Source organism: Haliotis rubra, unplaced genomic scaffold (genome assembly GCF_003918875.1).
Source record: "Haliotis rubra isolate DU_JTF1 unplaced genomic scaffold, ASM391887v1 Scf327, whole genome shotgun sequence".
Taxonomy (NCBI): Eukaryota; Metazoa; Mollusca; class Gastropoda; order Lepetellida; family Haliotidae; genus Haliotis; species Haliotis rubra.
In genome coordinates this window covers 375,474-399,535 of record NW_025766999.1, presented here as the reverse complement: position 1 = coordinate 399,535, position 24,062 = coordinate 375,474, and the positions used below count along the sequence as shown (strand labels likewise).

Below are 24,062 nucleotides of genomic sequence, written 5' to 3'. Positions count from 1 at the left end.
TAAAAAACGTTTGTTTGGACATTTAAAAATAAAGACGATGATTGTTTGAGGTGGTCATTGAGATCTCTCATATTCCCGGCAACCTGTATTAAGATAGACCTTCGAACTATCCCACAGATGACGGGCTTAACTGGGACGGCATAAACACACCTACGTCCATCTCTCCGATCGCCAAAGTCGAAATACAAAACAATTTAGCCATCAACGTGTTTGGGCACGAAGGTAATAAAACCATCATGCACAGAATATGCAACATGACAGACGTGCGCAGGCTCAATGTATTCATGACTCATAAAAACGAAAAATATCACTACGTCGGGATTAACAGTCTGAGCAGGCTGTTGTACGACCAATCGAAACACGGTGGAAAGAAGCACTTTTGCAAGTGGTGCCTGCACTGTTAAACTCGTGCCGACCTCTTGGAAGTGCACAGAGAGGACTGCTTAGGCGTGGGGCAGACGGTCATTAGAATCGCCATGCCCAAGTAAGACGACAAAAAGTTTATATTCGTCAACATCAAGAAACAAATGCATGTGCCCTACGTCATCTACGCCGAGTTCGAGGCCATCATCAAAAACGTCGAGCACACAACAGACAACACGCCGGGGCAGAGTTTCACTTACAAAACGCAAAAACACGAGGCTTGTGGGTTCGGTTATGTGGTGGTCCGTCACGACGGGAAAACGAATCCTCCCGTGATCTACCCATGTCCAGACGCAGCCGAAAAGTTTCTCATTTACTTGCAGCACAAAGAAAAATCATCACGAAAAAATTATATAGAATCAACCCCATGCCCATGACCTGGGACGACTGGCGAGCTCATAAGAACGCCACTCATTGCCACGTGTGCATAAATCTGCTTAACCGCTATTCGGTGAGAGATCACTTTCACGTCAACGGACATCATAGAGGGGTCGCACAGAACGCTTGCAACTTGAAATCAATCCCAAAATCATACCCATCACCGTGGTCTTGCACAACATAAATTGCATCCCGATCAACATCGAGAAATACATCTCGTTCTCACTTGACGGACTGAAATTCATATATAGCTTCCAATTCTTGCTCTCGTCGCTGGAGAACCAAGTGAATACAAATGACCCCGAAGCTTTCTACATAACCAATCAATACACCGACGAGGTGACTCGGCCTCTGTTGCTGAGGAAAGGTGTTTATCCGTACGAGTACATGGACGACTGTTCCAGGTTAAACGAAACCTGATTACCTCCCATGCACTGCTTTTACAGTTACTTGACCAACTCGGGTATCAGCGAGGACAATTATTCACATGCACTCGATGTGTGGGACAAACTGGGCTGCAAGACTTTAGGCGATTACCACGACCTGTACTTGAAAATGGACGTGCTGCTGTTAGCCGACGTGTTCGAAATAGTCAGAAAAACCTGCTTGAAACAATACGACCCGGAGTTCATTGTGCACTACAGAAACCTGCAGCTGTACATGTCGTTGGGAATGAAGCTAAAAAAAATACACCGGTGCTTCAATTCAGTCAAGGTCCGTGGATGGAGCCGTACATCCGAATGAACATGGATTTGCAAAAAACAGCCACCAGCGATTTCGAAAAAAATCTCAACAAACACATGAACAACTAGGTGTTCGGCAAAACTATGGAAAATTTGCGAAAACAAGTGGACGTGAAGTTAGTCCAAGCTCACGAGGAAGAAAAACAAAGGAAACTGATAGCCAGGTGGGCATTCAACCGAAGCAAGATATTCTCCGGCGACTTGGTGGCACTGCACATGATAAGCATCCTGGACTTATCCTAACACCTGATGTATGACTTTTATCACACCGAACTCAAAACACAGTATATCGATCTATACGATGTGCTGTACACGGACACGGATTTACTGCTGATGGAAATTCGTACTGAGGACATGTACGAGGACATAGCAAAACACATCCACCTCACAACGACAAAATGAGAAAGGTGACAGGCGTGAAAAAATGTGGTGAAAACAAATAAGCATGATCGATTCAATGAGGTCCTGTTCAAGAAACGGACCTTCAAACACGAAATGATCATGCTGAGAAGCGACAAGCACACAATATACGGTCTGAGAATCACCAAGACGTCCCTGTCTCCCATAGACACGAAAAGATGGATTGCCCACGATGGTGTCTCAACTTACGCGTACGGACATGCTTGTATTAAACATACATAAAAAAAATAATCAAATACATAATGGAGAAAATTTACTACAGTCCACACGGACACTGGAAAGGTGCAGGTGCCATCCCTAAACTCGCCAAGCCGCAAGAGTTTCCATAGACGTTGCTAAAGCTTGGCTAAAAAAAGTCTACCTGACGGCGCCCCGATAACGTATCAAGCGCATTAAGCTGACCTCTTGTTTCTACTGCACGATAGGGTAGGACGTAAAATGTACAAGTATGCCCTGACAGTCGTGGATGTTGCCAGTCACGAAAAACAGGCCGAACAGTTGACAACAAAAGATTCGACCGAAGTCGCCAAAGCACTCGAAGGCATATACAAACACAATCGCTAAACCTGGCCTGCCGTGCTGCAAGTCGATCCCGGACGCGAGTTTATGGGAGCCATGTTACAGCTGCTTGCCTAGCATAAGTCCAGGTTAGACGCGGTATAGTGGGAGCACATCACAGTCAAGCCATAGTCGAAAGATTCAACCGCACCTTAGCCGAGCAGCTGTTCCAACACCAGTACGCTCAGGATTTGATCACTCGAGAGAAACATTCTACAGAATGGGTTGTACGTTTGCCGCGTGTTGTGTCGTCCATCAACAATAAAGTCACTAGACTCATTGGCAAGATTCCCTTCAAAGCTATCAAAATGAAATCTATTACTGCCAAATCATCCGCACCATGCACAAAAGAGAAAAATTACTGGACCGGGTCATTGTTAGGTATTTGTACCAGCTGGGTGAATACAAGGGAGATAGTAGAAAACGTGCTACGGATCCAATATGGTCGATGAAAACGTACAACATCGACGCAGTTGATATCAAAGATGACGAACCCGATCTATATTATCTCGAAGTCGTACCTCACAACACAATGTTACCTCTCAGTTTACCTCTCGCCGTGTGTCAGCGAGCCACTTATCGATCCACTCGCGCAAGACAGCCGGCCGTGTATTACCGGGCAGGGCGATTGCTCATCGCTGATCGGAGGCCGAGGTGTTTACCCGAGCCGTACACGCAGCTAACCAGCCCGGCATGGATCGACTGCCTGACGATCAGAGATGTCCAACTTGGCACATACATAGATCTGGTGGTGTACTGGTGCCTTTTGGTAGTTTTGGAATTCTGAATAAAGTATTTTTGCCGTTTTCGTGGCAACAAGTTTTGACTTAGCCTGAAATTGGTGGTAGTACACCATTCCGGAGCTGAACTCTAAAACCGTTCACTATTTCTTCACCAAACTTGGCACATAGATTGGTCTGGTGGTGTACTGGTGCCTTTTGGTAGTTTTGGAATTCTGAATACATTATTTTTGGCATTTCCATGGCAACAAGTTTTGACTTAGTCTGAAATTGGTGGTAGTACACTTTTCCGGAGCAGAACTCTAAAACCGTTCACTATTTCTTCACCAAAGTTAGCACATAGATAGATCTGGTGGTGTACTGGTGCCTTTTGGTAGTTGTGGATTTCTGAATAAAATATTTTGGGCTTTTCCGTTACAACAAGTTTGACTTAGCCTGAAATTGGTGGTAATGCTCTTTTCCGGAGCTGAACTCTAAAAACCTTTCAATACTCTCCTTCCACTTTTCTGTATACACACCTAAATATTTAACATAATCATAACTCGTATAGACATAACAGGGCTCGATTTAGTGCTTTGCTACTTGCACTGGTACAACCCAATTTTGCAAAGTGCAACCTAGTTATTAGTCTAACTTGCACCAGGTGCAAGTCATTTTTTGAGAAATAAATCAACAATAAATCTAACAATATAAGCATAAAAATGTCAGCTCCATTTTGTTCTAAACTTTGAATAGCTATGGCAACGAAACATTGCTATTCATAGACACGTCGCGGCTATGATAGCTCAATATTGTAAACAGGGATCAGCTGTGTATCTGTGTTGCTATGGTTTCAATGGCACTACATGACAGAAATATGTTTATGTGCACCGAAACCTCTGATGTTTTAACACACTACGTTGCAACTGGAATTTGGCTGATGCAACTAGGTTTTTATCTTAGGTTGCACCTGGTGCAAGTAGGTTAACATCTTTTAAATCAAGCCCTGCATAATCATGAAGAGTATTTTGCCATTGCGGGGGATATTGATGACTTTGTCTTCTTGTTAACTATGAACATCGAATGATGGTTCTCATCATTCTACAATATTTTTATACTGCGTAGGGCCTTCAATTTATAAAAATATTGCTTTAGACTGAGCTGAAAACACCATCCTTCCTACTACTGAGGCACCCTTGTTCAAACCCATCCTGGACAGTCTTTAAGGAGATGGATCCAATCACTGAAGAAAAGATCATCACAAACAAGATCAAACGTTTCATGACACCTATCCTGAAAGACATTCTGACCCGTATAGATATGACCGAGGTAGATAATGATATGGAATATGATAAAGCTGATGATAGTGATGTCGAACTGAGTGATCTTAAATAAGGTTGTAACAAAACCCTTTTTCTCAGCATATTTACCTCCATTTGAGATCAGTAAACCATCATAATGACACGGAAGCATCCACTACAAAGCCGAGGTGCAAGAGAGAGATCTGGACTCGTTCATGTATTGAAAAGGCATCCGAAATTACTTGTCATGAAGCCCAAACAGCATCATCCCGATGACACCAGCAGCTCAGCACAAAATAAACGTCTGGTTCTATACCTGAAGAGATCAGCCGAGTTGGGACCTCCGGGTAGAACATATCTTTCATCTGTATGATAAATATGACAAGAAAAAAGACATTCTCTGTCACGCTTATCTCAGTGGAAGATGTATTTCAAGAAATAAAAAAACCCATATGGAATGTACATCTTTTGCTTTTATTTTAATTTTCCGACCTGTGATATCGAACATGCCTATGAATCTTTGGGTGGGTTGTCGCTGAGTGTATAGACATATCAAAGAAACATAGTCATGTGACAAGTGGATTAACATGGCTATGTTTCAACACGACATTTAACAATTTAGCTAAAAATGATATCAAGTAGAAATCAAAATATGGAGGAATACAAATAGAAGCGTCCATATGAGTATTCCCTCTTTCTGGCATGGCCAGAACGTAGCCTTGTGTAAATATTTCAATCACCAGGAAAAGGACGTAGTATTCCGTTTTAATATGAAAGTGATTGCTGTATATTTTATTTCAAGTTTAATACCATGAATTACGTGGTTCCAGTTTTAGTTATAACATTATTATGAATGCATACCTTTACCAAACAATGCGTTTGTATTTGAAATTAATACTTCATTACTAATTATCATTTACAAGTAATAACAATAACTAAGTAATAACAATATTACTAACAAATAGTAGTAATCATTCATAACAGGGAGTGGTGCAGGTGCGACAGGGAATTTAAGTCGTTCACAGCATTAAGAACAAATTCTGAAATCCAATATAATTGGGACTTAGGGCATTGCATCCAAGTCTTACACCTCACGCTTAAAATCGATTTTTCCGTTGTTGCCACGACTCGTAGATCAACTTGCTCTTTGCCCATGAAGATCCGGGTTAGAAGTGATCATCTGTAACGCATATGCTTGTCGTAAGAGGTGACCAACAGGATGGTGAAAACCTGCCGACGATGGGCAGTAAAAATACTAGAGTACGTGTGGGGTCAGTCGCGCGAAAGGCTAACTATCCAACTATCCAACTAACATGTAAAACTAAAACATTTTAATTAAAGAACAGAATACAATATAAATCACGGGCTATAGATCGCCAACAACTCGAGATAACCATACTAGGAACCATGGGACTTACATTACTTTTGCAACCTGCATGGACCCTAGTTGGATTTCGGCCGCTGGCGATGGTAGGAAGATTTAGCCGAAATTTAAAATAACAAAAACTCTACGATTAAAAAGTATGGTTGAGCGAAATTTACTTTGAAAGTTTTTGAGACTTACGTACCCACTCAGGAGGACAATAATTTTACGATACTTTAACCCCCTTTGAGGATACAGCCACTAACAATCGCAGTTGCTAATTTATACTACCATTTATAAAATAACATTTATCCATTTACAAAAACATTGTGTTCACAATTTATCCAATAATTCCATTTCTTATAAATCGGTGATGTGACGTCACAGATGGTGCAGATGGTGGGATACTTCTTAATTATTATCTACTAACGGCGTCACTCCACGTGATGATACCCCACCCTACATGTGAAGTTTTGGGCAAATTGTGAAGTTTTGTCCTAATTTTCACGCAGTTCAGAAAAAGCCAGACAGAACTTTCATCAGAAAAGAAAACAATATCCCAATCTTGATTTTGTGAGCCCTACACCAGTTCAAACAACTTTCTTTTTGTGCATCTTTCATCAATGGTAAGGGAATTTCGCGCTTTTTCACTCAGATAAGTCTTTGTAATTCGTGTCTAAGAGTTTCATTGCACACCTGAGGACTTCCTCTATTAACAGTGTATGAAATAAGCCGAAAAGCCAGTCAGACATCTGGGCTGGTAACTTCAAAAACTTACCAGCCCAGAAGAGATTTAACCAGTCAGTGCCAGTGGGCATGTTATTGAAATAAAAAAAATTGCACCCGTCCATCGGGCTGGCTAGCTGTAAAATTAGGCCATCCGGCAGGAATCTAGCCCGTCTCGGGCAGTCGTACGGGCCTTATTTCATACACTGCTATTAATGATCTCATTTCTGATATTCTCAACACTTTTCAATGTTCTCCAACTCACGATCTGACCAAGTCATCGGCGATCCGTAGTACTGAACTTCCTTGGCCTCCCAGCCCCTGTCTTCTGCTCAATCCCAACTCCTGACTGAACTGAGGAATGTCATGTCTACCAGCTAACATTTTTGCATTAGTAAAATCATCTAGAACCAGTTTTCTTTTCACTTCTGCTGTCAATTCTGCCATGTCAGCAAAGGAAGCTGTCTGCTACACCAAGGGAGATAACTATTGATGTAGTAAGATTCATTCTTAGGCCTACAAGAGTTGCCGTTGATATTGAGTACCTTACTGCACAATGTAACACCTATTTTAAAATTATATTATCGGTATTTGGAAACAAATATTTTCTCAATAATTTCTTTGAAAATTGTAAAACATGTCTATCTACAAAACATAAGAACCAAAATGTATCAATCAATTCTATTTGTTTTAAAGATTCGATAATTAAATGATAATTAACATTCTCACAAAGATCCTTAACACTTTTAACACTGATATATTTATCCCTTGTGAAGGAAAAGCCAATAAAGTCAAGCAGGACATGCCGTGATTCTTTCATTACGAGGGATGCAAAATGCAGGATTTTCACCTTTAAGCAAGTACTCATGTGTTTCTTCACAAGGGATGCAAAATGGATTATCCTCGCCTTTAAGCAAATACTAATGTATTTCCTCACAAAGGATGCAAAATGGAGGATCCTCATATTTAAGCAAATACTGTGTATATCTTGAATGGCCAATACCACAACGTCGTATAATGGCCTCCTCAAATCTGGACTGACAACCCAAGTAGGCATAACCAATATAGGGTTTTTTTCTTGTAATGTATTGATACCTACTTGGGTGTCCTTAAAATATCTATTAACAAAATGAGCGACTAAGTGAAATTCTAACCACAAAACGAGCTATGGCCAGTTGTGATGTTTACAACTTAATTTGCGATGTAGATACAAATCAGTTCATGTAAAGTATAATCAACGTCAACTGTCGGCGACTGGTACATTTTGATTTAAATTGCTTAGAACAATATTTATTTTAGAAATGCTTTCACAATGATGTTATGATTTTATCTTTGTAGCCATAATAGCGAAAGTAAAGAAGCCACCACCACTCATCCGCCCATCCGTTTCTCCACAAGCTGTTCCACCACAGTATATCCAAATAATGAAACAGGCCTGGTCTGAAATGCCAGAAATGAGACCTACCATAGAGGACGTATATGACCAGTTCAAGAAAATAACAGGAGGAAAGTAAGTAACTGATATTGATAGTTTTCAGCTGGAAGATGGTTCAGCGTTAAGATTAAATGTTTCTTTACATCACATTGTTTGGCTCAGTAAACTAAATTTTCTATTCGTTGAGATGATATAACTCGTAAATATTTCAACGATATGACGTCTCATGCAGCGCTCAGTCATCCTTTCATTAACAAAACAAGTTAATACTTTTAAAAGTAGTCTGAAAGTTTTGGAACTCGCGTGCAATAAATCGGCGAGTAATTGATTTATATATTCAACGCTGTAATCCAGATGGTACAATACTCAATCGGTTTAAACCTACTGTCCCCTCACCGTTAATGTTGTTTTACGTGATTACGAGTTACACACAAGTTTCATAATAAAACCTATCAGCAAAGGACAGTATTGATTGATTTATTGATTGTTGTTTAACGCCGCACTCAGCATTATTCCAGCCATGAACTTAAACCTAAACTAAACTAAAACTAATAGTCCTCATTTCATATGTGTTCAAGAAACTCACTTCTCAACCAAATCAAAAACTCACCCTACCTCATAAATCACTAAGACGAGTCAAATTTCGTCCGGGTAGACTGAGTGAGTGAGTGGGTTTTGTTTTACGCCGCACTCAGCAATACTCCAGCTATATGGTGGCAGTCTGTAAATAATCGAGTCTGGACTAGACAATCCAGTGATCAACAGCATGAACATCGATCTGCGCAGTTGGGATACGGCGACATGTGTCAACTAAGTCAGCGAGCCTGTCCACCCGACCCCGCTAGTAGCCTCTTACGACAAACATGGGTTACTGAATATAATTCTAAGCCAGATCTTCACGGGTTACAACAGAGTCTGTGCGTTGAAAGTCCATGAAGAAAATGCAGTGAATGGTTCTTGAGGTATCTCGCTGACAAGCTTAACATGCAGGTTAACATGCCGAAATCCTTCCAAGTGTCGATGTACCTTTAAAATTACGTGAAAGTCACCTAAATCGACTGGGCTCTGCGCCTCCCCTAGATGAAGCTTGGTGACGAATATGAAGAACATCCAGTGAATGGTTCTTGGGATATCTCGCTGACAAGGGTAAAACGTCAAGGTCCCCTTGTGCCCTTGAAATTAAGGTCAGAACCAAACCTGACTGGGACATTTCGCATAAAATCGGGCTTTAGATCACCAACAACTGAAGGATACAGCCACTAAAAATATGTTTCTAATTTCAGTCTACAATTTGTTATATTAAAAAGACCCACATCTATTTACAAAATATGTTAATAAAAATAATTTCGTTTAAAATATCAATTATGAAACGATAATTAACATTACTAAAAAGGTCCTTCACTGTTTTTAGAATGAATTAAGTATCCCTTGTGAGGGAAAAATCAATACAGTCAAGCAAGACATGCTTCGCCATGATTCTGTATATCAAAAGGGATGCAATACTGATCATCTTCACCTTTTAATACATATTGATGTGTTTATCTACAGTGGCCAATACATCGTCGCATGATGACCTCTTCAAATCTTGACTGACAACCCAAGTAGGTGTAACCGATAATTGGTTTAATTTCATGTAATATATTTACACCCACTTTGTTGTCCCACTTGTTTTGCATCAGAACACGGATATAAAATCTAATTACGGTTGAGTTTGGAATAAGTGGTGTCACAGATTTGCTGAGTGCTGCCTTAGCATCAAAATCGGCCATTGTGTTATCAGAAATTGCAACATGGCCGGGTAACCAATGGAAGACGATGTCGTATTGGTCAGTTGCAAGATCATTGTATAATTCAACGATTTCGATTAAAAGTGTCATCTGTAAATAAAGATTTATGGGTATTATATTTATTTCTTAACTTACTAAATTCTTGTTCATGATGTAGTTCGATTGTTTCTGACTTCTTAAATGTGGGTAACATTAGGTCAACTTGTAGCCTCACCGATTGCCAAGGATGAGAAGAATGAAGTCGGGAGATATAGGGATGACTTTAATGTTGCTCGACTTTGAGCTTCTAAGCTGGATATTGGCGCTTTACAAATATTAGTATGATGATGATGATGATATATTTTCTAGATCAATACCAGTAGTAGATATACTGGGGGTACGAGATCACTTTCAAGAAAGGTCGCTGTAAAGCTTTATTTCACAAATAAAGCTTTTGTCAGGCCCTTAGATCTTGCCCCCATTGTATAGACTACTTTTAACTTCCCGGCCCCACATGACACAATAGTGCCACTATGGCCGCGAACTAGCACTTTCCTGATCATGTGACATGTCGTGTTGACAGGAAACAGTTGGTTACAGGATACTATTGTGATTACTTGGTAAGTGTTAAATATTTTGCTTGGGGGGTAACATTGTGCCGTACGGTATGACTAATAATTCCTCTCTAACGAAACCTCTCCCTGGCCCATCCCCCAAGTACTACAAGTTCGACTTGTCGGCTTTGATGTCCACTTTATCTATGTTGTAAGTTTTGACTGACAATATCGGATCGGTGGCTCGTTTCCGAGTGTCCCCTTCATGTTTCCCCGGCTGGTAGAGGTACCTCACGGGGGCCCTATCGGGTATCTGTTTCTCCTTCCCACGCGATGGTGCAGCCGACTCAGCCACTATTGATTTTAGTTTGATAGCGTCGGCTGGTTTCTTGCCGGTGAGACGGGTGGTTTCGTGGTTGATGGCCGACACCACCTGAGGTAGCCGCGCTACCCATTCAGTCGATCGTTTCCCGGGGTTGGCCATCTCTCTCGCATACTGGTGCCCAAATAAGCGCTCGGCCAAAGTCCGATTGAATCTCTCAACTATGGCTTGGCTGCGATGGGCTCCGGCCGCGCCACACCTGACTTTGGTATCATGTTTGTCTAGCAGTTGTGACACGGCACCCATGAACTCCCGCCCGGGGTCAACTTGCAGCTTTGTTGGCCACGTAAGCGGACTGCGTTTGTACATGCGTTCGAATCCGCGGGCTACCTGGGCTGAGTCTTTCGCGGTCAAGGGTTAGGCTTCCTTGTAGCGACTGGCCACGTCCACTACGGTTAAGGCATACTTGTACCTCTTGTCGTGGGGTAGGAACAGGAGATCGGCCTGGTGAACGCTTTTCGGTGCGGTAATACCGAAACCTTCTTCGAGGCACGTAGCATGGTGCCGGTAAATAGATCTGCCACAGGGCTTGTTTTTCAAGCCACGCTTTGGCCTCGTCCGGGGGTACTCGCGCCATTTTAGCCAGCTTATGTACGGCGCTAGCTCCTTTCCAGTACCCACGCGGGCTGTAGTAAATAGCCTCAAACTTTCTCTGGTTCCGTGACATCCCGACAGGGTATCGTATTTATATATACACCTATGTTCTTGGTTCAATTTTCTCATGCCCGTACGCGTATGTGTTGATACCGTCGATGGCTATCTAACACTTCGTGTCCATCGGTGACAGGGACGTCTTGTTTATAGTCAGTCGGTATATCCTGTGCCCGTCGCTTCTAAGCGTGTTCATTTAATGCCTGAAGGTGCGGGTCTTGAACAGGGCTTCCTTGAATCTGGCGTGTTTGATGTGTTGTTTCACCACGTACTTATTAACACCCTTCGCCTTTCGGATCTCACCATTGTCGTAGCCCTTCACGTATTGATTATTGGCTTTCGCGTAGCATTTGGTAGCCATGGAGATCCCACCTCGCAAGCCTTTCTCAATGAACAGGTGCATGTCATAATCGGTGAGCAATTCCAGCTTAACTCTTCTTCAGCAAGGCATCCCAAGATAGACCTGGGCTGGTGTAGTACCATGCGGGGTTGAGTTGATACTGCTTAAAACATGTCCTCCTAAACGTCTCGAACACGTCGGCTAGCAGGAGTACGCCTCTTCTCAAGTACAGGTCGTGGTAGTCACCCAGATTCTTACAGCCCAGTTTATTCCATACGTTAATCGCGTGCGAGTAATCGTCTTGGGTGATTGTCGAGTCGGTCAGGTTGCTGTAAAATCGGTTGATGGGAGGCAGTCAGGTCTCGGCGAACTTGGCCCAGCCATCCATGTACTCGTAGGGGTACACACCCTTCCTCATCAGCAGGGGTCGAGTCTCGGTGTCGGTGTATCGGTCGGTGATGGGGAAGGTATCGTTGGCCTTGACCAGACTGTCGAGTGACGACAGGAGGAACTGAACCGAGTCGATGAACCTCAGGCCATTCAAGCTGAAGGAGATGTATCTCTCAATGTTGTTGGGAATGCACGTCAGGTTGCCGTCGACTTTCGCGATGGCCTGCATGATCAAGTGAGAGTCGTACCCTCTCAAGTTGTGGAAGACCACGGGGATGTTTATTGTCTTGGGGGTGATTCTAAGCTTGAGGTTGCACGCATTGTGAGCGGAGCCTCTATACTTACCGGTGACATGACAGTGATCTCTCACCGAATCACCGTTCAACGGTTTATCACACACATGACAGTGAGTACTGCAGCCATGAGCTAGCCGGTCGGCTTGAGTCATACGCATGGGAGCGACTGTGTATAGTGCATTCCTAATAGTTTTCTCTACCTCCTGCAAACACTTTAGAAACTTTTCAGCCGCGTCGGGACCCCTATACACTACGGGAGCTTTCGTTTCCCCATCACATCTGACGACCATGTATCCAAACCCACAGGCCTCGTGCTCCTGTGTTTTTTGTGTGTTGGGGGTACCCCCAGCATCAACGGGTTTGACCAAGGCTTCGACGTCGGCGTAGATGACATAAGGCACAGACATCAGGTTCTTGTGGTTGGCGAATTTTAGGATATTGTCACCTTCCTTGGGCATGTCGACTCGTATGGCCGTCTGCCCCTCACCTTGGCAACCCCCGGTGTGATTCCAGCAGGTCGGGTCGGGTGAAACCGTGCCGGCACCGTTCGCAGAAGTGACTCTTTTCTCGGTGTGCCGATTGGTCGTACAACAGTCTGCTGAAGTGTTTTATCCACGCGTAGTGGTACTTATCACCTCGCTGGATCATGAATATATTGATCACACCGCGAGGGGGGTTCCCCCCCAGTTGGGGTCCCCCCAACATTGGGCTAATCCTGTGCACGATCGTTTTGTTACCTTCATGTCCGAATACGTTTATGGCTGTGTCGTTCTGTTTTTCAACTCGGGAGATCTGGGAGATGGGAACCGGGAACTTAGCGGCTCTGATAGGTAATCTCAGACAGTTGTTGCCTTTGTTTTTGATGTTGACCATGGCTTGTTTTGCCTTGTAGTAGGGGGGCAAGTCTAGGTACGACCCGCCTCTGAACGGCACGTAGTTAGCTATGTCTAGATAGACATTATCGATTTTATCCACGACCCACCCGGAACCCATGTGCGTGTAGCGTTCTAGGTATTCTCGTATCTGCTGAAAACTGATATCGATTGACTCGTCTATAGTCTCGGTATGAGTCACGACTTCTTGTTTACCTCAGAAGTAAGGCTGGACGTACTCAATGACCCCAGTGGGGGTTCCCCCCTGCTGTTTATCAAGCGACATTTTCACTGTGATTTGAAACTTTATACTTCCCAAATCGTTTAGTTCCTCATTAACTTTATCAGCGATTAGAGGCTTAATATCGGCGATGTCTATGTTCCTATCAACATGCAAATAGTTACCTACAGCGTGCTCAGTGCGCATGAACTCTAGGTCAATAGCTTTGTTCTGACGTAATAGTTCGACTAGATGTGGCTTCCTCATACGGGAATAACCTACTAACCCCAGCTCGCGGGCTTCCTGTTTGAGTTGTTTCACAGTCGGGGTCTTTGCTATGGGGTCGTGTCATAATGCGACTAACCCGGCTTTCCCCAGGCGGGAATAACCCGTCATCCCAAGCTCTTTCGCTCGGAGTTTTAGGTTTCCTCATTCGGGAGTTACCCACTACACCTCGTTCTCTCGCAATCTGCTTGAGCTCTCGAGTAGTAGACATTGTTATACCAAAGCGTATACAATCTCTAATTGGGCCACCGGCAAGGGAGGTAACTCCTCCAACCCTCAAAAAATAATAAGGCGCCCATAAAATCCTTTAGTAAATATCTAGATAGACTTTATCGATTATACCCTCCCCGGAACATGCGAGGGTGTTTTGTATTATTTCCAACGAGGTGTCAACGAACTCCTTTATATCCCCACGTTGATACACATCTCCTTTCCCACCATCAAAGTAATTCCAAGTCCCTGCTTTCACCATGATTGAAACTGCGAAGCCCTCCTCCTCCAGTGCCTTATAGAGTTTACCAACAATAATAGGTCTGAGGACACTGATATCTATACTTCTACCTATATCCATCTGCCAGCTTCTCAGGCAACGACTTTCCCTGGGCTCAACTTCCACTAACATCATTATACCTAGGTGTACACAGTCTCTAATTGGGCCACTACACCTCCATGCTAAGGAGGCGTCTACATTCGTTTATGTAGTCTTTTTCTTCTCTCAGATAAGCTGGTGCCTGACTACGTTTGCCCCGTGGGCTTTACATAAACGGTAGCGACATTTCACTCCAATACCGCACACGGAACACGTGTAGTTCACAAAACATTTTCTATAAAAACAGCAGTACCCCTCCATCCTACATTTCCTACCACAGGTCTCGGTCTTCCCCCTAAGTATGTACTGACATCGGTACGGGGCAGGTCTCATCTTTGGTATACTCCAACGCAGTCGCTGCTAGACCCAGCGCGATAAAGATCAATTCGGTCCTTTTGCCCCTGGGATGGTGTGTAGTACTGAGCGAGTGTGGGCTTAGGAGGGAGTGGTTCTAGCTGTTTGCTGGTTAGTAGGTAGTATTCTCTTGATGCGGCTTCAACGCTATCGAATGTTTTAACGGCATGGTTCTCACGCCTGAGTAGTTCGTTAGCGTGATTGAGCCACTGTGTCCGTTTCTTCGCGTACTCGGCTTGCGCGGCTTGGAATTTCTTAAAGGCCAAATTGTGACGCTTCCGTTCTGCTTCTATCTCGGCTGCGTTCGACCCCGTAGTTTCGAGAAGAGGAAATTACTCCCGGAAAATGACAGGGCGCCCCACCAACCATCATGGCAATCGTAGCCATCCTATATATAATTACATTTATTTCAAAATATTTTCCGGTATGATCCCTTGTTTTACGAGGATGTCCATGGTGGCCATCGCCATACCCAGGTTCATTATGAGCATACCCATATCCTGCAGGTTGAAATCTAGCTTGATAGTCAGTTGTTTAAGCACCATTTTGGTCAACCGAGCTTACCCTACAGCTAGACTGGCGACCACGGTGGCGTGGTATGCATCGTTGACGAACGTTTTACCCTCAGACATTATGTATATGATGTAAAAATATATATTTATAACATGATATGTGGGTTGACCTCTAATTGTGGGGAAGGGATACCCTCCCGGGTTGGTTGTTTATTATATAACAATAATGAGATAGCCGCGGCAGCAGTTGCGCCTGCAATCCACAGGAGTGGAGTGTAGTTACTCTTATGTTGGTTAGACCACCTTTTTCTACCGGCGGCGACTCTCTTAGGGTTCTTCTTCCTGGTGACTGTAGGATTCTCTTCCAAACCCTCCCGGGGTGGATTCTCCTCCTGGGGGGTCTCCCCCAGTTGGAGTTCCCCCAACGTTGGACTCATTTCTTGGGCAGCATTCATCTTGTATACTATTACTATTATTTTTCCCCTCCTTAAATTGACAATGCTTCGCCGTGATGATCGCTGCTGTCACCGGGGCTAAGAACATACTGTATTTGTGGTACAGCAGGCAGCTGACGGCGCTCAAAGCGTGTTTTATAAAGGGGTCCTTCTCGAGGTCCTCCCACAGGTAAAGCCGGCGTTCCGGGGGAATGGGGAGGACATACGATGCCAAAACGGTGTAGATCTGCGTCATTGTCCAGCCTATAGTCTTCGTCATCTCACCCCCGAGCCGGGACTCGTATCTCGCGTACAGCTTATCGACCTTATCGGCGGACAGTTTCTGGAATTTATCAGGGGTATAGTCCCTAAAGTATTGTTTGGCCTTGCCGCCGACAGCCAGCGCCATTAGTTTCTCTCGCTTGTCATCACTCTGATCCTGCGGGACCAACAGTTGTTCGAGCAGGTCGTTGCACTCCATCCTATAATATACCAAGCGATTCTTTACTCTAATGATATAATAACCGATGCAGGCGAAACATATCGAGATGAAGGTTAAATTACACACGATTAGCACTTCACAAACCATAATTACTTAGCATTTGCTTAGCATTGCTTAGCTTTGCTTAGCTTAGCATTGCTTAGCATTTACTTAACATTGCTAAGCTAAAACACCTTATAGGCCACGGGTTGGTCGGTCTTGAGCACGAGCTAAGCATGCTTAGTTTCAGCGAGCTGTTTCTTCACACGTTCCCGTTCTAGTTTGCTCATCACATCTTTCTCTCAAACACTCCTCGAACGAATCCCTGTCCTTGCAGTGGAATAAGCCCACCCATCGTGTCTGCTCCCTGAGGTCTTTCAACACCGAGTTGAACTTCTGCGTTAGCACCCAGACGCTGTGCTTTGTGTGCCAGCCGGAGAAGGCCAGGTACGATAGCATGTCTCTCTTTTTTGTTATCTCTCGATTAGCACTGCAGTCGTCCAGTATGAACAGCGTCGATCAAGTGAGAGTCGTACCCTCTCAAGTTGTGGAAGACCACGGGGATGTTTATTGTCTTGGGGGTGATTCTAAGCTTGAGGTTGCACGCATTGTGAGCCGAGCCTCTATACTTACCGGTGACATGACAGTGATCTCTCACCGAATCACCGTTCAACGGTTTATCACACACATGACAGTGAGTGCTGCAGCCGTGAGCTAGCCGGTCGGCTTGAGTCATACGCATGGGAGCGACTGTGTATAGTGCATTCCTAATAGTTTTCTCTACCTCCTGCAAACACTTTAGAAACTTTTCAGCCGCGTCGGGACCCCTATACACTACGGGAGCTTTCGTTTCCCCATCACATCTGACGACCATGTATCCAAACCCACAGGCCTCGTGCTCCTGTGTTTTTTGTGTGTTGGGGGTACCCCCAGCATCAACGGGTTTGACCAAGGCTTCGACGTCGGCGTAGATGACATAAGGCACGGACATCTGGTTCTTGTGGTTGGCGAATTTTAGGATATTGTCACCTTCCTTGGGCATGTCGACTCGTATGGCCGTCTGCCCCTCACCTTGGCAATCCCCCCGGTGTGATTCCAGCAGGTCGGGTCGGGTGAAACCGTGCCGGCACCGTTCACAGAAGTGACTCTTTTCTCGGTGTGCCGATTGGTCGTACAACAGTCTGCTGAAGTGTTTTATCCACGCGTAGTGGTACTTATCACCTCGCTAGATCATGAATATATTGATCACACCGCGAGGGGGGTTCCCCCCCAGTTGGGGTCCCCCCAACATTGGGCTAATCCTGTGCACGATCGTTTTGTTACCTTCATGTCCGAATACGTTTATGGCTGTGTCGTTCTGTTTTTCAACTCGGGAGATCTGGGAGATGGGAACCGGGAACTTAGCGGCTCTGATAGGTAATCTCAGACAGTTGTTGCCTTTGTTTTTGATGTTGACCATGGCTTGTTTTGCCTTGTAGTAGGGGGGCAAGTCTAGGTACGACCCGCCTCTGAACGGCACGTAGTTAGCTATGTCTAGATAGACATTATCGATTTTATCCACGACCCACCCGGAACCCATGTGCGTGTAGCGTTCTAGGTATTCTCGTATCTGCTGAAAACTGATATCGATTGACTCGTCTATAGTCTCGGTATGAGTCACGACTTCTTGTTTACCTCAGAAGTAAGGCTGGACGTACTCAATGACCCCAGTGGGGGTTCCCCCCTGCTGTTTATCAAGCGACATTTTCACTGTGATTTGAAACTTTATACTTCCCAAATCGTTTAGTTCCTCATTAACTTTATCAGCGATTAGAGGCTTAATATCGGCGATGTCTATGTTCCTATCAACATGCAAATAGTTACCTACAGCGTGCTCAGTGCGCATGAACTCTAGGTCAATAGCTTTGTTCTGACGTAATAGTTCGACTAGATGTGGCTTCCTCATACGGGAATAACCTACTAACCCCAGCTCGCGGGCTTCCTGTTTGAGTTGTTTCACAGTCGGGGTCTTTGCTATGGGGTCGTGTCATAATGCGACTAACCCGGCTTTCCCCAGGCGGGAATAACCCGTCATCCCAAGCTCTTTCGCTCGGAGTTTTAGTTGTTTTACTGTTGGAGGGACTTGTAGGCCGAGTAATCTCAACAACTCTGGTTTCCTCATTCGGGAGTTACCCACTACACCTGCTTGAGCTCTCGAGTAGTAGACATTGTTATACCAAAGCGTATACAATCTCTAATTGGGCCACCGGCAAGGGAGGTAACTCCTCCAACCCTCAAAAAATAATAAGGCGCCCATAAAATCCTTTAGTAAATATCTAGATAGACTTTATCGATTATACCCTCCCCGGAACATGCGAGGGTGTTTTGTATTATTTCCAACGAGGTGTCAACGAACTCCTTTATATCCCCACGTTGATACACATCTCCTTTCCCACCATCAAAGTAATTCCAAGTCCCTGCTTTCACCATGATTGAAACTGCGAAGCCCTCCTCCTCCAGTGCCTTATAGAGTTTACCAACAATAATAGCTCTGAGGACACTGATATCTATACTTCTACCTATATCCATCTGCCAGCTTCTCAGGCAACGACTTTCCCTGGGCTCAACTTCCACTAACATCATTATACCTAGGTGTACACAGTCTCTAATTGGGCCACTACACCTCCATGCTAAGGAGGCGTCTACATTCGTTTATGTAGTCTTTTTTCTTCTCGTAGATAAGCTGGTGCCTGACTACGTTTGCCCCGTGGGCTTTACATAAACGGTAGCGACATTTCACTCCAATACCGCACACGGGACACGTGTAGTTCACAAAACATTTTCTATAAAAACAGCAGTACCCCTCCATCCTACATTTCCTACCACAGGTCTCGGTCTTCCCCCTAAGTATGTACTGACATCGGTACGGGGCAGGTCTCATCTTTGGTATACTCCAACGCAGTCGCTGCTAGACCCAGCGCGATAAAGATCAATTCCCGGTCCTTTTGCCCCTGGGATGGTGTGTAGTACTGAGCGAGTGTGGGCTTAGGAGGGAGTGGTTCTAGCTGTTTGCTGGTTAGTAGGTAGTATTCTCTTGATGCGGCTTCAACGCTATCAAATGTTTTAACGGCATGGTTCTCACGCCTGAGTAGTTCGTTACGTGATCGAGCCACTGTGTCCGTTTCTTCGCGTACTCGGCTTGCGCGGCTTGGAATTTCTCAAAGGCCAAATTGTGACGCTTCCGTTCTGCTTCTATCTCGGCTGCGTTCGACCCCCGTAGTTTCGAGAAGAGGAAATTACTCCCGGAAAATGACAGGGCGCCCCACCAACCATCATGGCAATCGTAGCCATCCTATATATAATTACATTTATTTCAAAATATTTTCCGGTATGATCCCTTGTTTTACGAGGATGTCCATGGTGGCCATCGCCATACCCAGGTTCATTATGAGCATACCCATATCCTGCAGGTTGAAATCTAGCTTGATAGTCGGTTGTTTAAGCACCATTTTGGTCAACCGAGCTTACCCTACAGCTAGACTGGCGACCACGGTGGCGTGGTATGCATCGTTGACGAACGTTTTACCCTCAGACATTATGTATATGATATAAAAATATATATTTATAACATGATATGTGGGTTGACCTCTAATTGTGGGGGAGGGATACCCTCCCGGGTTGGTTGTTTATTATATAACAATAATGAGATAGCCGCGGCAGCAGTTGCGCCTGCAATCCACAGGAGTGGAGTGTAGTTACTCTTATGTTGGTTAGACCACCTTTTTCTACCGGCGGCGACTCTCTTAGGGTTCTTCTTCCTGGTGACTGTAGGATTCTCTTCCAAACCCTCCCGGGGTGGATTCTCCTCCTGGGGGGTCTCCCCCAGTTGGAGTTCCCCCAACGTTGGACTCATTTCTTGGGCAGCATTCATCTTGTATACTATTACTATTATTTTTCCCCTCCTTAAATTGACAATGCTTCGCCGTGATGATCGCTGCTGTCACCGGGGCTAAGAACATACTGTATTTGTGGTACAGCAGGCAGCTGACGGCGCTCAAAGCGTGTTTTATAAAGGGGTCCTTCTCGAGGTCCTCCCACAGGTAAAGCCGGCGTTCCGGGGGAATGGGGAGGACATACGATGCCAAAACGGTGTAGATCTGCGTCATTGTCCAGCCTATAGTCTTCGTCATCTCACCCCCGAGCCGGGACTCGTATCTCGCGTACAGCTTATCGACCTCATCGGCGGACAGTTTCTGGAATTTATCAGGGGTATAGTCCCTAAAGTATTGTTTGGCCTTGCCGCCGACAGCCAGCGCCATTAGTTTCTCTCGCTTGTCATCACTCTGATCCTGCGGGACCAACAGTTGTTCGAGCAGGTCGTTGCACTCCATCCTATAATATACCAAGCGATTCTTTACTCTAATGATATAACCGATGCAGGCGAAACATATCGAGATGAAGGTTAAATTACACACGATTAGCACTTCACAAACCATAATTACTTAGCATTTGCTTAGCATTGCTTAGCTTTGCTTAGCTTAGCATTGCTTAGCATTTACTTAACATTGCTAAGCTAAAACACCTTATAGGCCACGGGTTGGTCGGTCTTGAGCACGAGCTTAGCATGCTTAGTTTCAGCGAGCTGTTTCTTCACACGTTCCCGTTCTAGTTTGCTCATCACATCTTTCTCTCAAACACTCCTCGAATGAATCCCTGTCCTTGCAGTGGAATAAGCCCACCCATCGTGTCTGCTCCCTGAGGTCTTTCAACACCGAGTTGAACTTCTGCGTTAGCACCCAGACGCTGTATGAACAGCGTCGACTCCCCTTTAAATTTGTTGTGATAAACCTTCAACCAGTCCTGCAGACGTGTCCCTGGGTCGACTCTGTGTACGTCCGGGTCCGTCATCACCCAAGGTCTTTCCGTATACGTTCTATTCATTTGCAGAGTAGGGCACATGATAACGATATTGTCGAACACATCCCGGTAGTACCCCTCCAGCATATCCAACACGAAAACGGTCTTTCCACAGTCTATCTGCCCGCACACTTTGGTGCAGTGCGGGTCGCGGGGTAGATCAATAGATGGCTTGCTGCCATTAGTAGATGGCTTGCCGGCAGGCAGTGGCTTGCCACCATCAGTAGATGGCTTGCACGAATCTCCCATTCTCTATATTAAGTTGCGCGTTCATAATCACGTACAGATATAATTTCAACTTGCCCGAGGGTTGAGCCTTCTTGGCAATCTGGTTTGTTATCCCCTCGCTGCCGTTGTCGATGCGGCAACCGCTGCCGTGCAATTAATCATCGTCCGTGAATCGCATGTCCAACCATAGCGCGTACTTGGTGGTCAGGTATTCACTGATCTGATAGGTCCAGGTCCTTGATGACGTGTTGGTGCCGGGTCGGTAGTTTCGTTATCTCATCCCACTGCTGGTGTGCCCTCATACCGGCGCTGAACAGCTGGTTGGGCATGCCCTCGATGGTCACTTCCACCTTTTCAATTGCGGGGTTGAAAAACTTCTCGCTGTCCCTTCGGAACGGTTCGTAATCCTCCACGGGGACGATCAGGATACCTTTCATCGATCGCGCCGGCACATTAAGGTTGATGTTCCACAGCGTGTCACTCTTATCCCGCGCACGACCGCTCTATGCCGCAGGACCCTATCGTACAGGATGGCCACCTTCCCCGAGTACTGGTTTCGAACCTGCCTGGCCAGCTCCGGACTAGTGACCATGTCAAACTCCAGAGACTGACTGACTGAGTTTAGTTTTACGCCGCTTTTAGCAATATTCCAGCAATATCACGGCGGGGGACACCAGAAATGGGCTTAACACATTGTGCCCATGTGGGGAATCGAACCCGGGTCTTCGGCGTGACGAGCCAACGCTTTAACCACTAGGCTACCGCACCGCCCCTCGAACTCCAGAGAGATGTTGTCGATGGCATAACTGGCCTCATCACCGTTCGGCGTACGCACTACTTTGCTGTAGTCGTTAAACGTGAGCTCGTATTCAAGCCTATCACCTTGCGCGGCCTGATAAAACGGCGCATGCCCCGTGAGCAACTCGAAGTCAAGCGGCACGCAGAACCTGTTCCCGTACGCTTGGGCGATGGCCTTTTCACCCTCTGAGATCTTGTCTAGCTGGTCATGCGTGAAGCCGTACCCCACACGCAGCCGAGTCGATTTGCTGATGCCTTGGTACACGTCATTGACGCATTCTCCCTCGCTTTTCCAGAGGTCCCCGTAGCAGTGAAACACGATGCTGTCGTCGATGCTCAACACCTCGTTACCACTGATCTTGATGGTAGTTTTCTTGATGATGGCTCGACCTACGTTCCGCACTAGCTCGCGTTTGTCGTTGTCGGAGGTCAACGTGAGGTTGAACGTCAGTCGAACCGTGCCTGGTACGATGAGGTCATTCTCACCCAGGTTGGGGAATCTAACCAGCAGCGTTTGGTTCTGGTCTATCTTGCTGGGATTATTGGTGATGGTCACCGACTGGCGCACGGCTCTGACGCCTAGAGGCTCTCTTGATCTTCGGAAAGGATCTAGTTTCCTACCATACATTGTTATATAGATAAAATATAAAAGTTTAATGTAAATAATGGCTGAAGGCGGCCATGAGGACATCCCGATGGATGATTTTGGCACTGGTGCGTATGATGGGGATTACGATGACACCTCATTCATGGGCGACACCATTAGCAACGAACTTTTAAAATCAACCGTCAACGACTACTACGACGCATTGAAGTCAGATAGAAACTACGTCGAGCCGTTGTCAGACTATTCCAAGTTTACCATCGACAAGAAGGGCACGCTGCGATTGAAAGCTCATCCGGGGATCGATCTCGTGAATAAGCGCACGAGAAAATTGCTTGCCTTGTCTACGATACTCAGTCGTTATGGTGGGCAACTGCTCCGTGATGAACTAGGCTTCATAGATTACGGTGGCGCACGGTCTAAGCTTACCCCGAAGGTCGTCCAAGATCTGCAAGCAGCCAGGACCGAACTCAGCGGTGAAGGTGATATACCCCAACATGTTAAAGAAACATCAGACAGTATCGAAAAAATATTGGCCACGTACCATGACAAACCCTTGCCTGGTTTAGAATTTACTGTTCCAGAACTGCGAGGCCTAGAGGAAGCCTTAAAACGTATACGCGGCGAACTCGTGAACAACATGGGGAAACTGAACGAAATCGACAAGCACATCGCTCTCGAGAAAGTAAAACTCACCGAAACGGACGACGAGGATTTGAAGCACCGTATCGGAAAACGGCTGCGTGGCTTACAAGATGATAGACGGACTCGGTTTGAATCCGCTTCCTCGAACCGGGAACAGCTTCGATCCCAGATCAGCCGCGTGCGGGAAACCATCGATCAAGTCCTTAATGAAGACACCACGTTGGCCAACAGGATCCGAATCCTCTTCCGAGAGCAAGGGATTACTATCGCCAGCATTCTGACTGCATTGGGTTTCATCATATCAACCCTGGTCGTGTCGCTGAGTGGGGGTACACCAAGTGGTGGCACACCAACACCCACTAGTGGCGTCAGAGACTGGATAAAAAAACACCTGAAATCCCTCGGGGAGGCCCTTGCTAAACTGGCTGGTAAGGCCGGCGAAGCCCTGCCCGGCATCCTGGGTAGCATCGTCTCGTGGCTGCTTAGCACACTGGCTAAAACTGTCACATGGCTCGGTCAAAACCTTTGGGCAGCCATCGTCGCCGTGGGGGGTCTGGTGAACGTAGCGGCTAAGGAATTTTTAACCAAATGAGACCCAACCCGACCGCGACCCCGCCAACCACCAGTGCTGTTTTATGATCGATGTGTTCCTTGTTTTCAACCACCCGGTGTGGTGGCAGGGCCTGTGGTGGTGTGGGT

General features: G+C 45.5%; 1 protein-coding gene across 1 annotated transcript in view; it reads left to right on the top strand.

The window, feature by feature from the left end:
• Positions 1 to 24,062, top strand: part of LOC124283991 (retinal guanylyl cyclase 2-like) — a 388,141-nt gene that overhangs the window by 253,081 nt on the left and 110,998 nt on the right. The window contains exon 11 of the mRNA XM_046720035.1: positions 7,970 to 8,141. Within this exon, the coding sequence (XP_046575991.1) occupies positions 7,970 to 8,141 (172 nt within the window). The remainder of the gene's footprint in view (positions 1 to 7,969; positions 8,142 to 24,062) is intronic.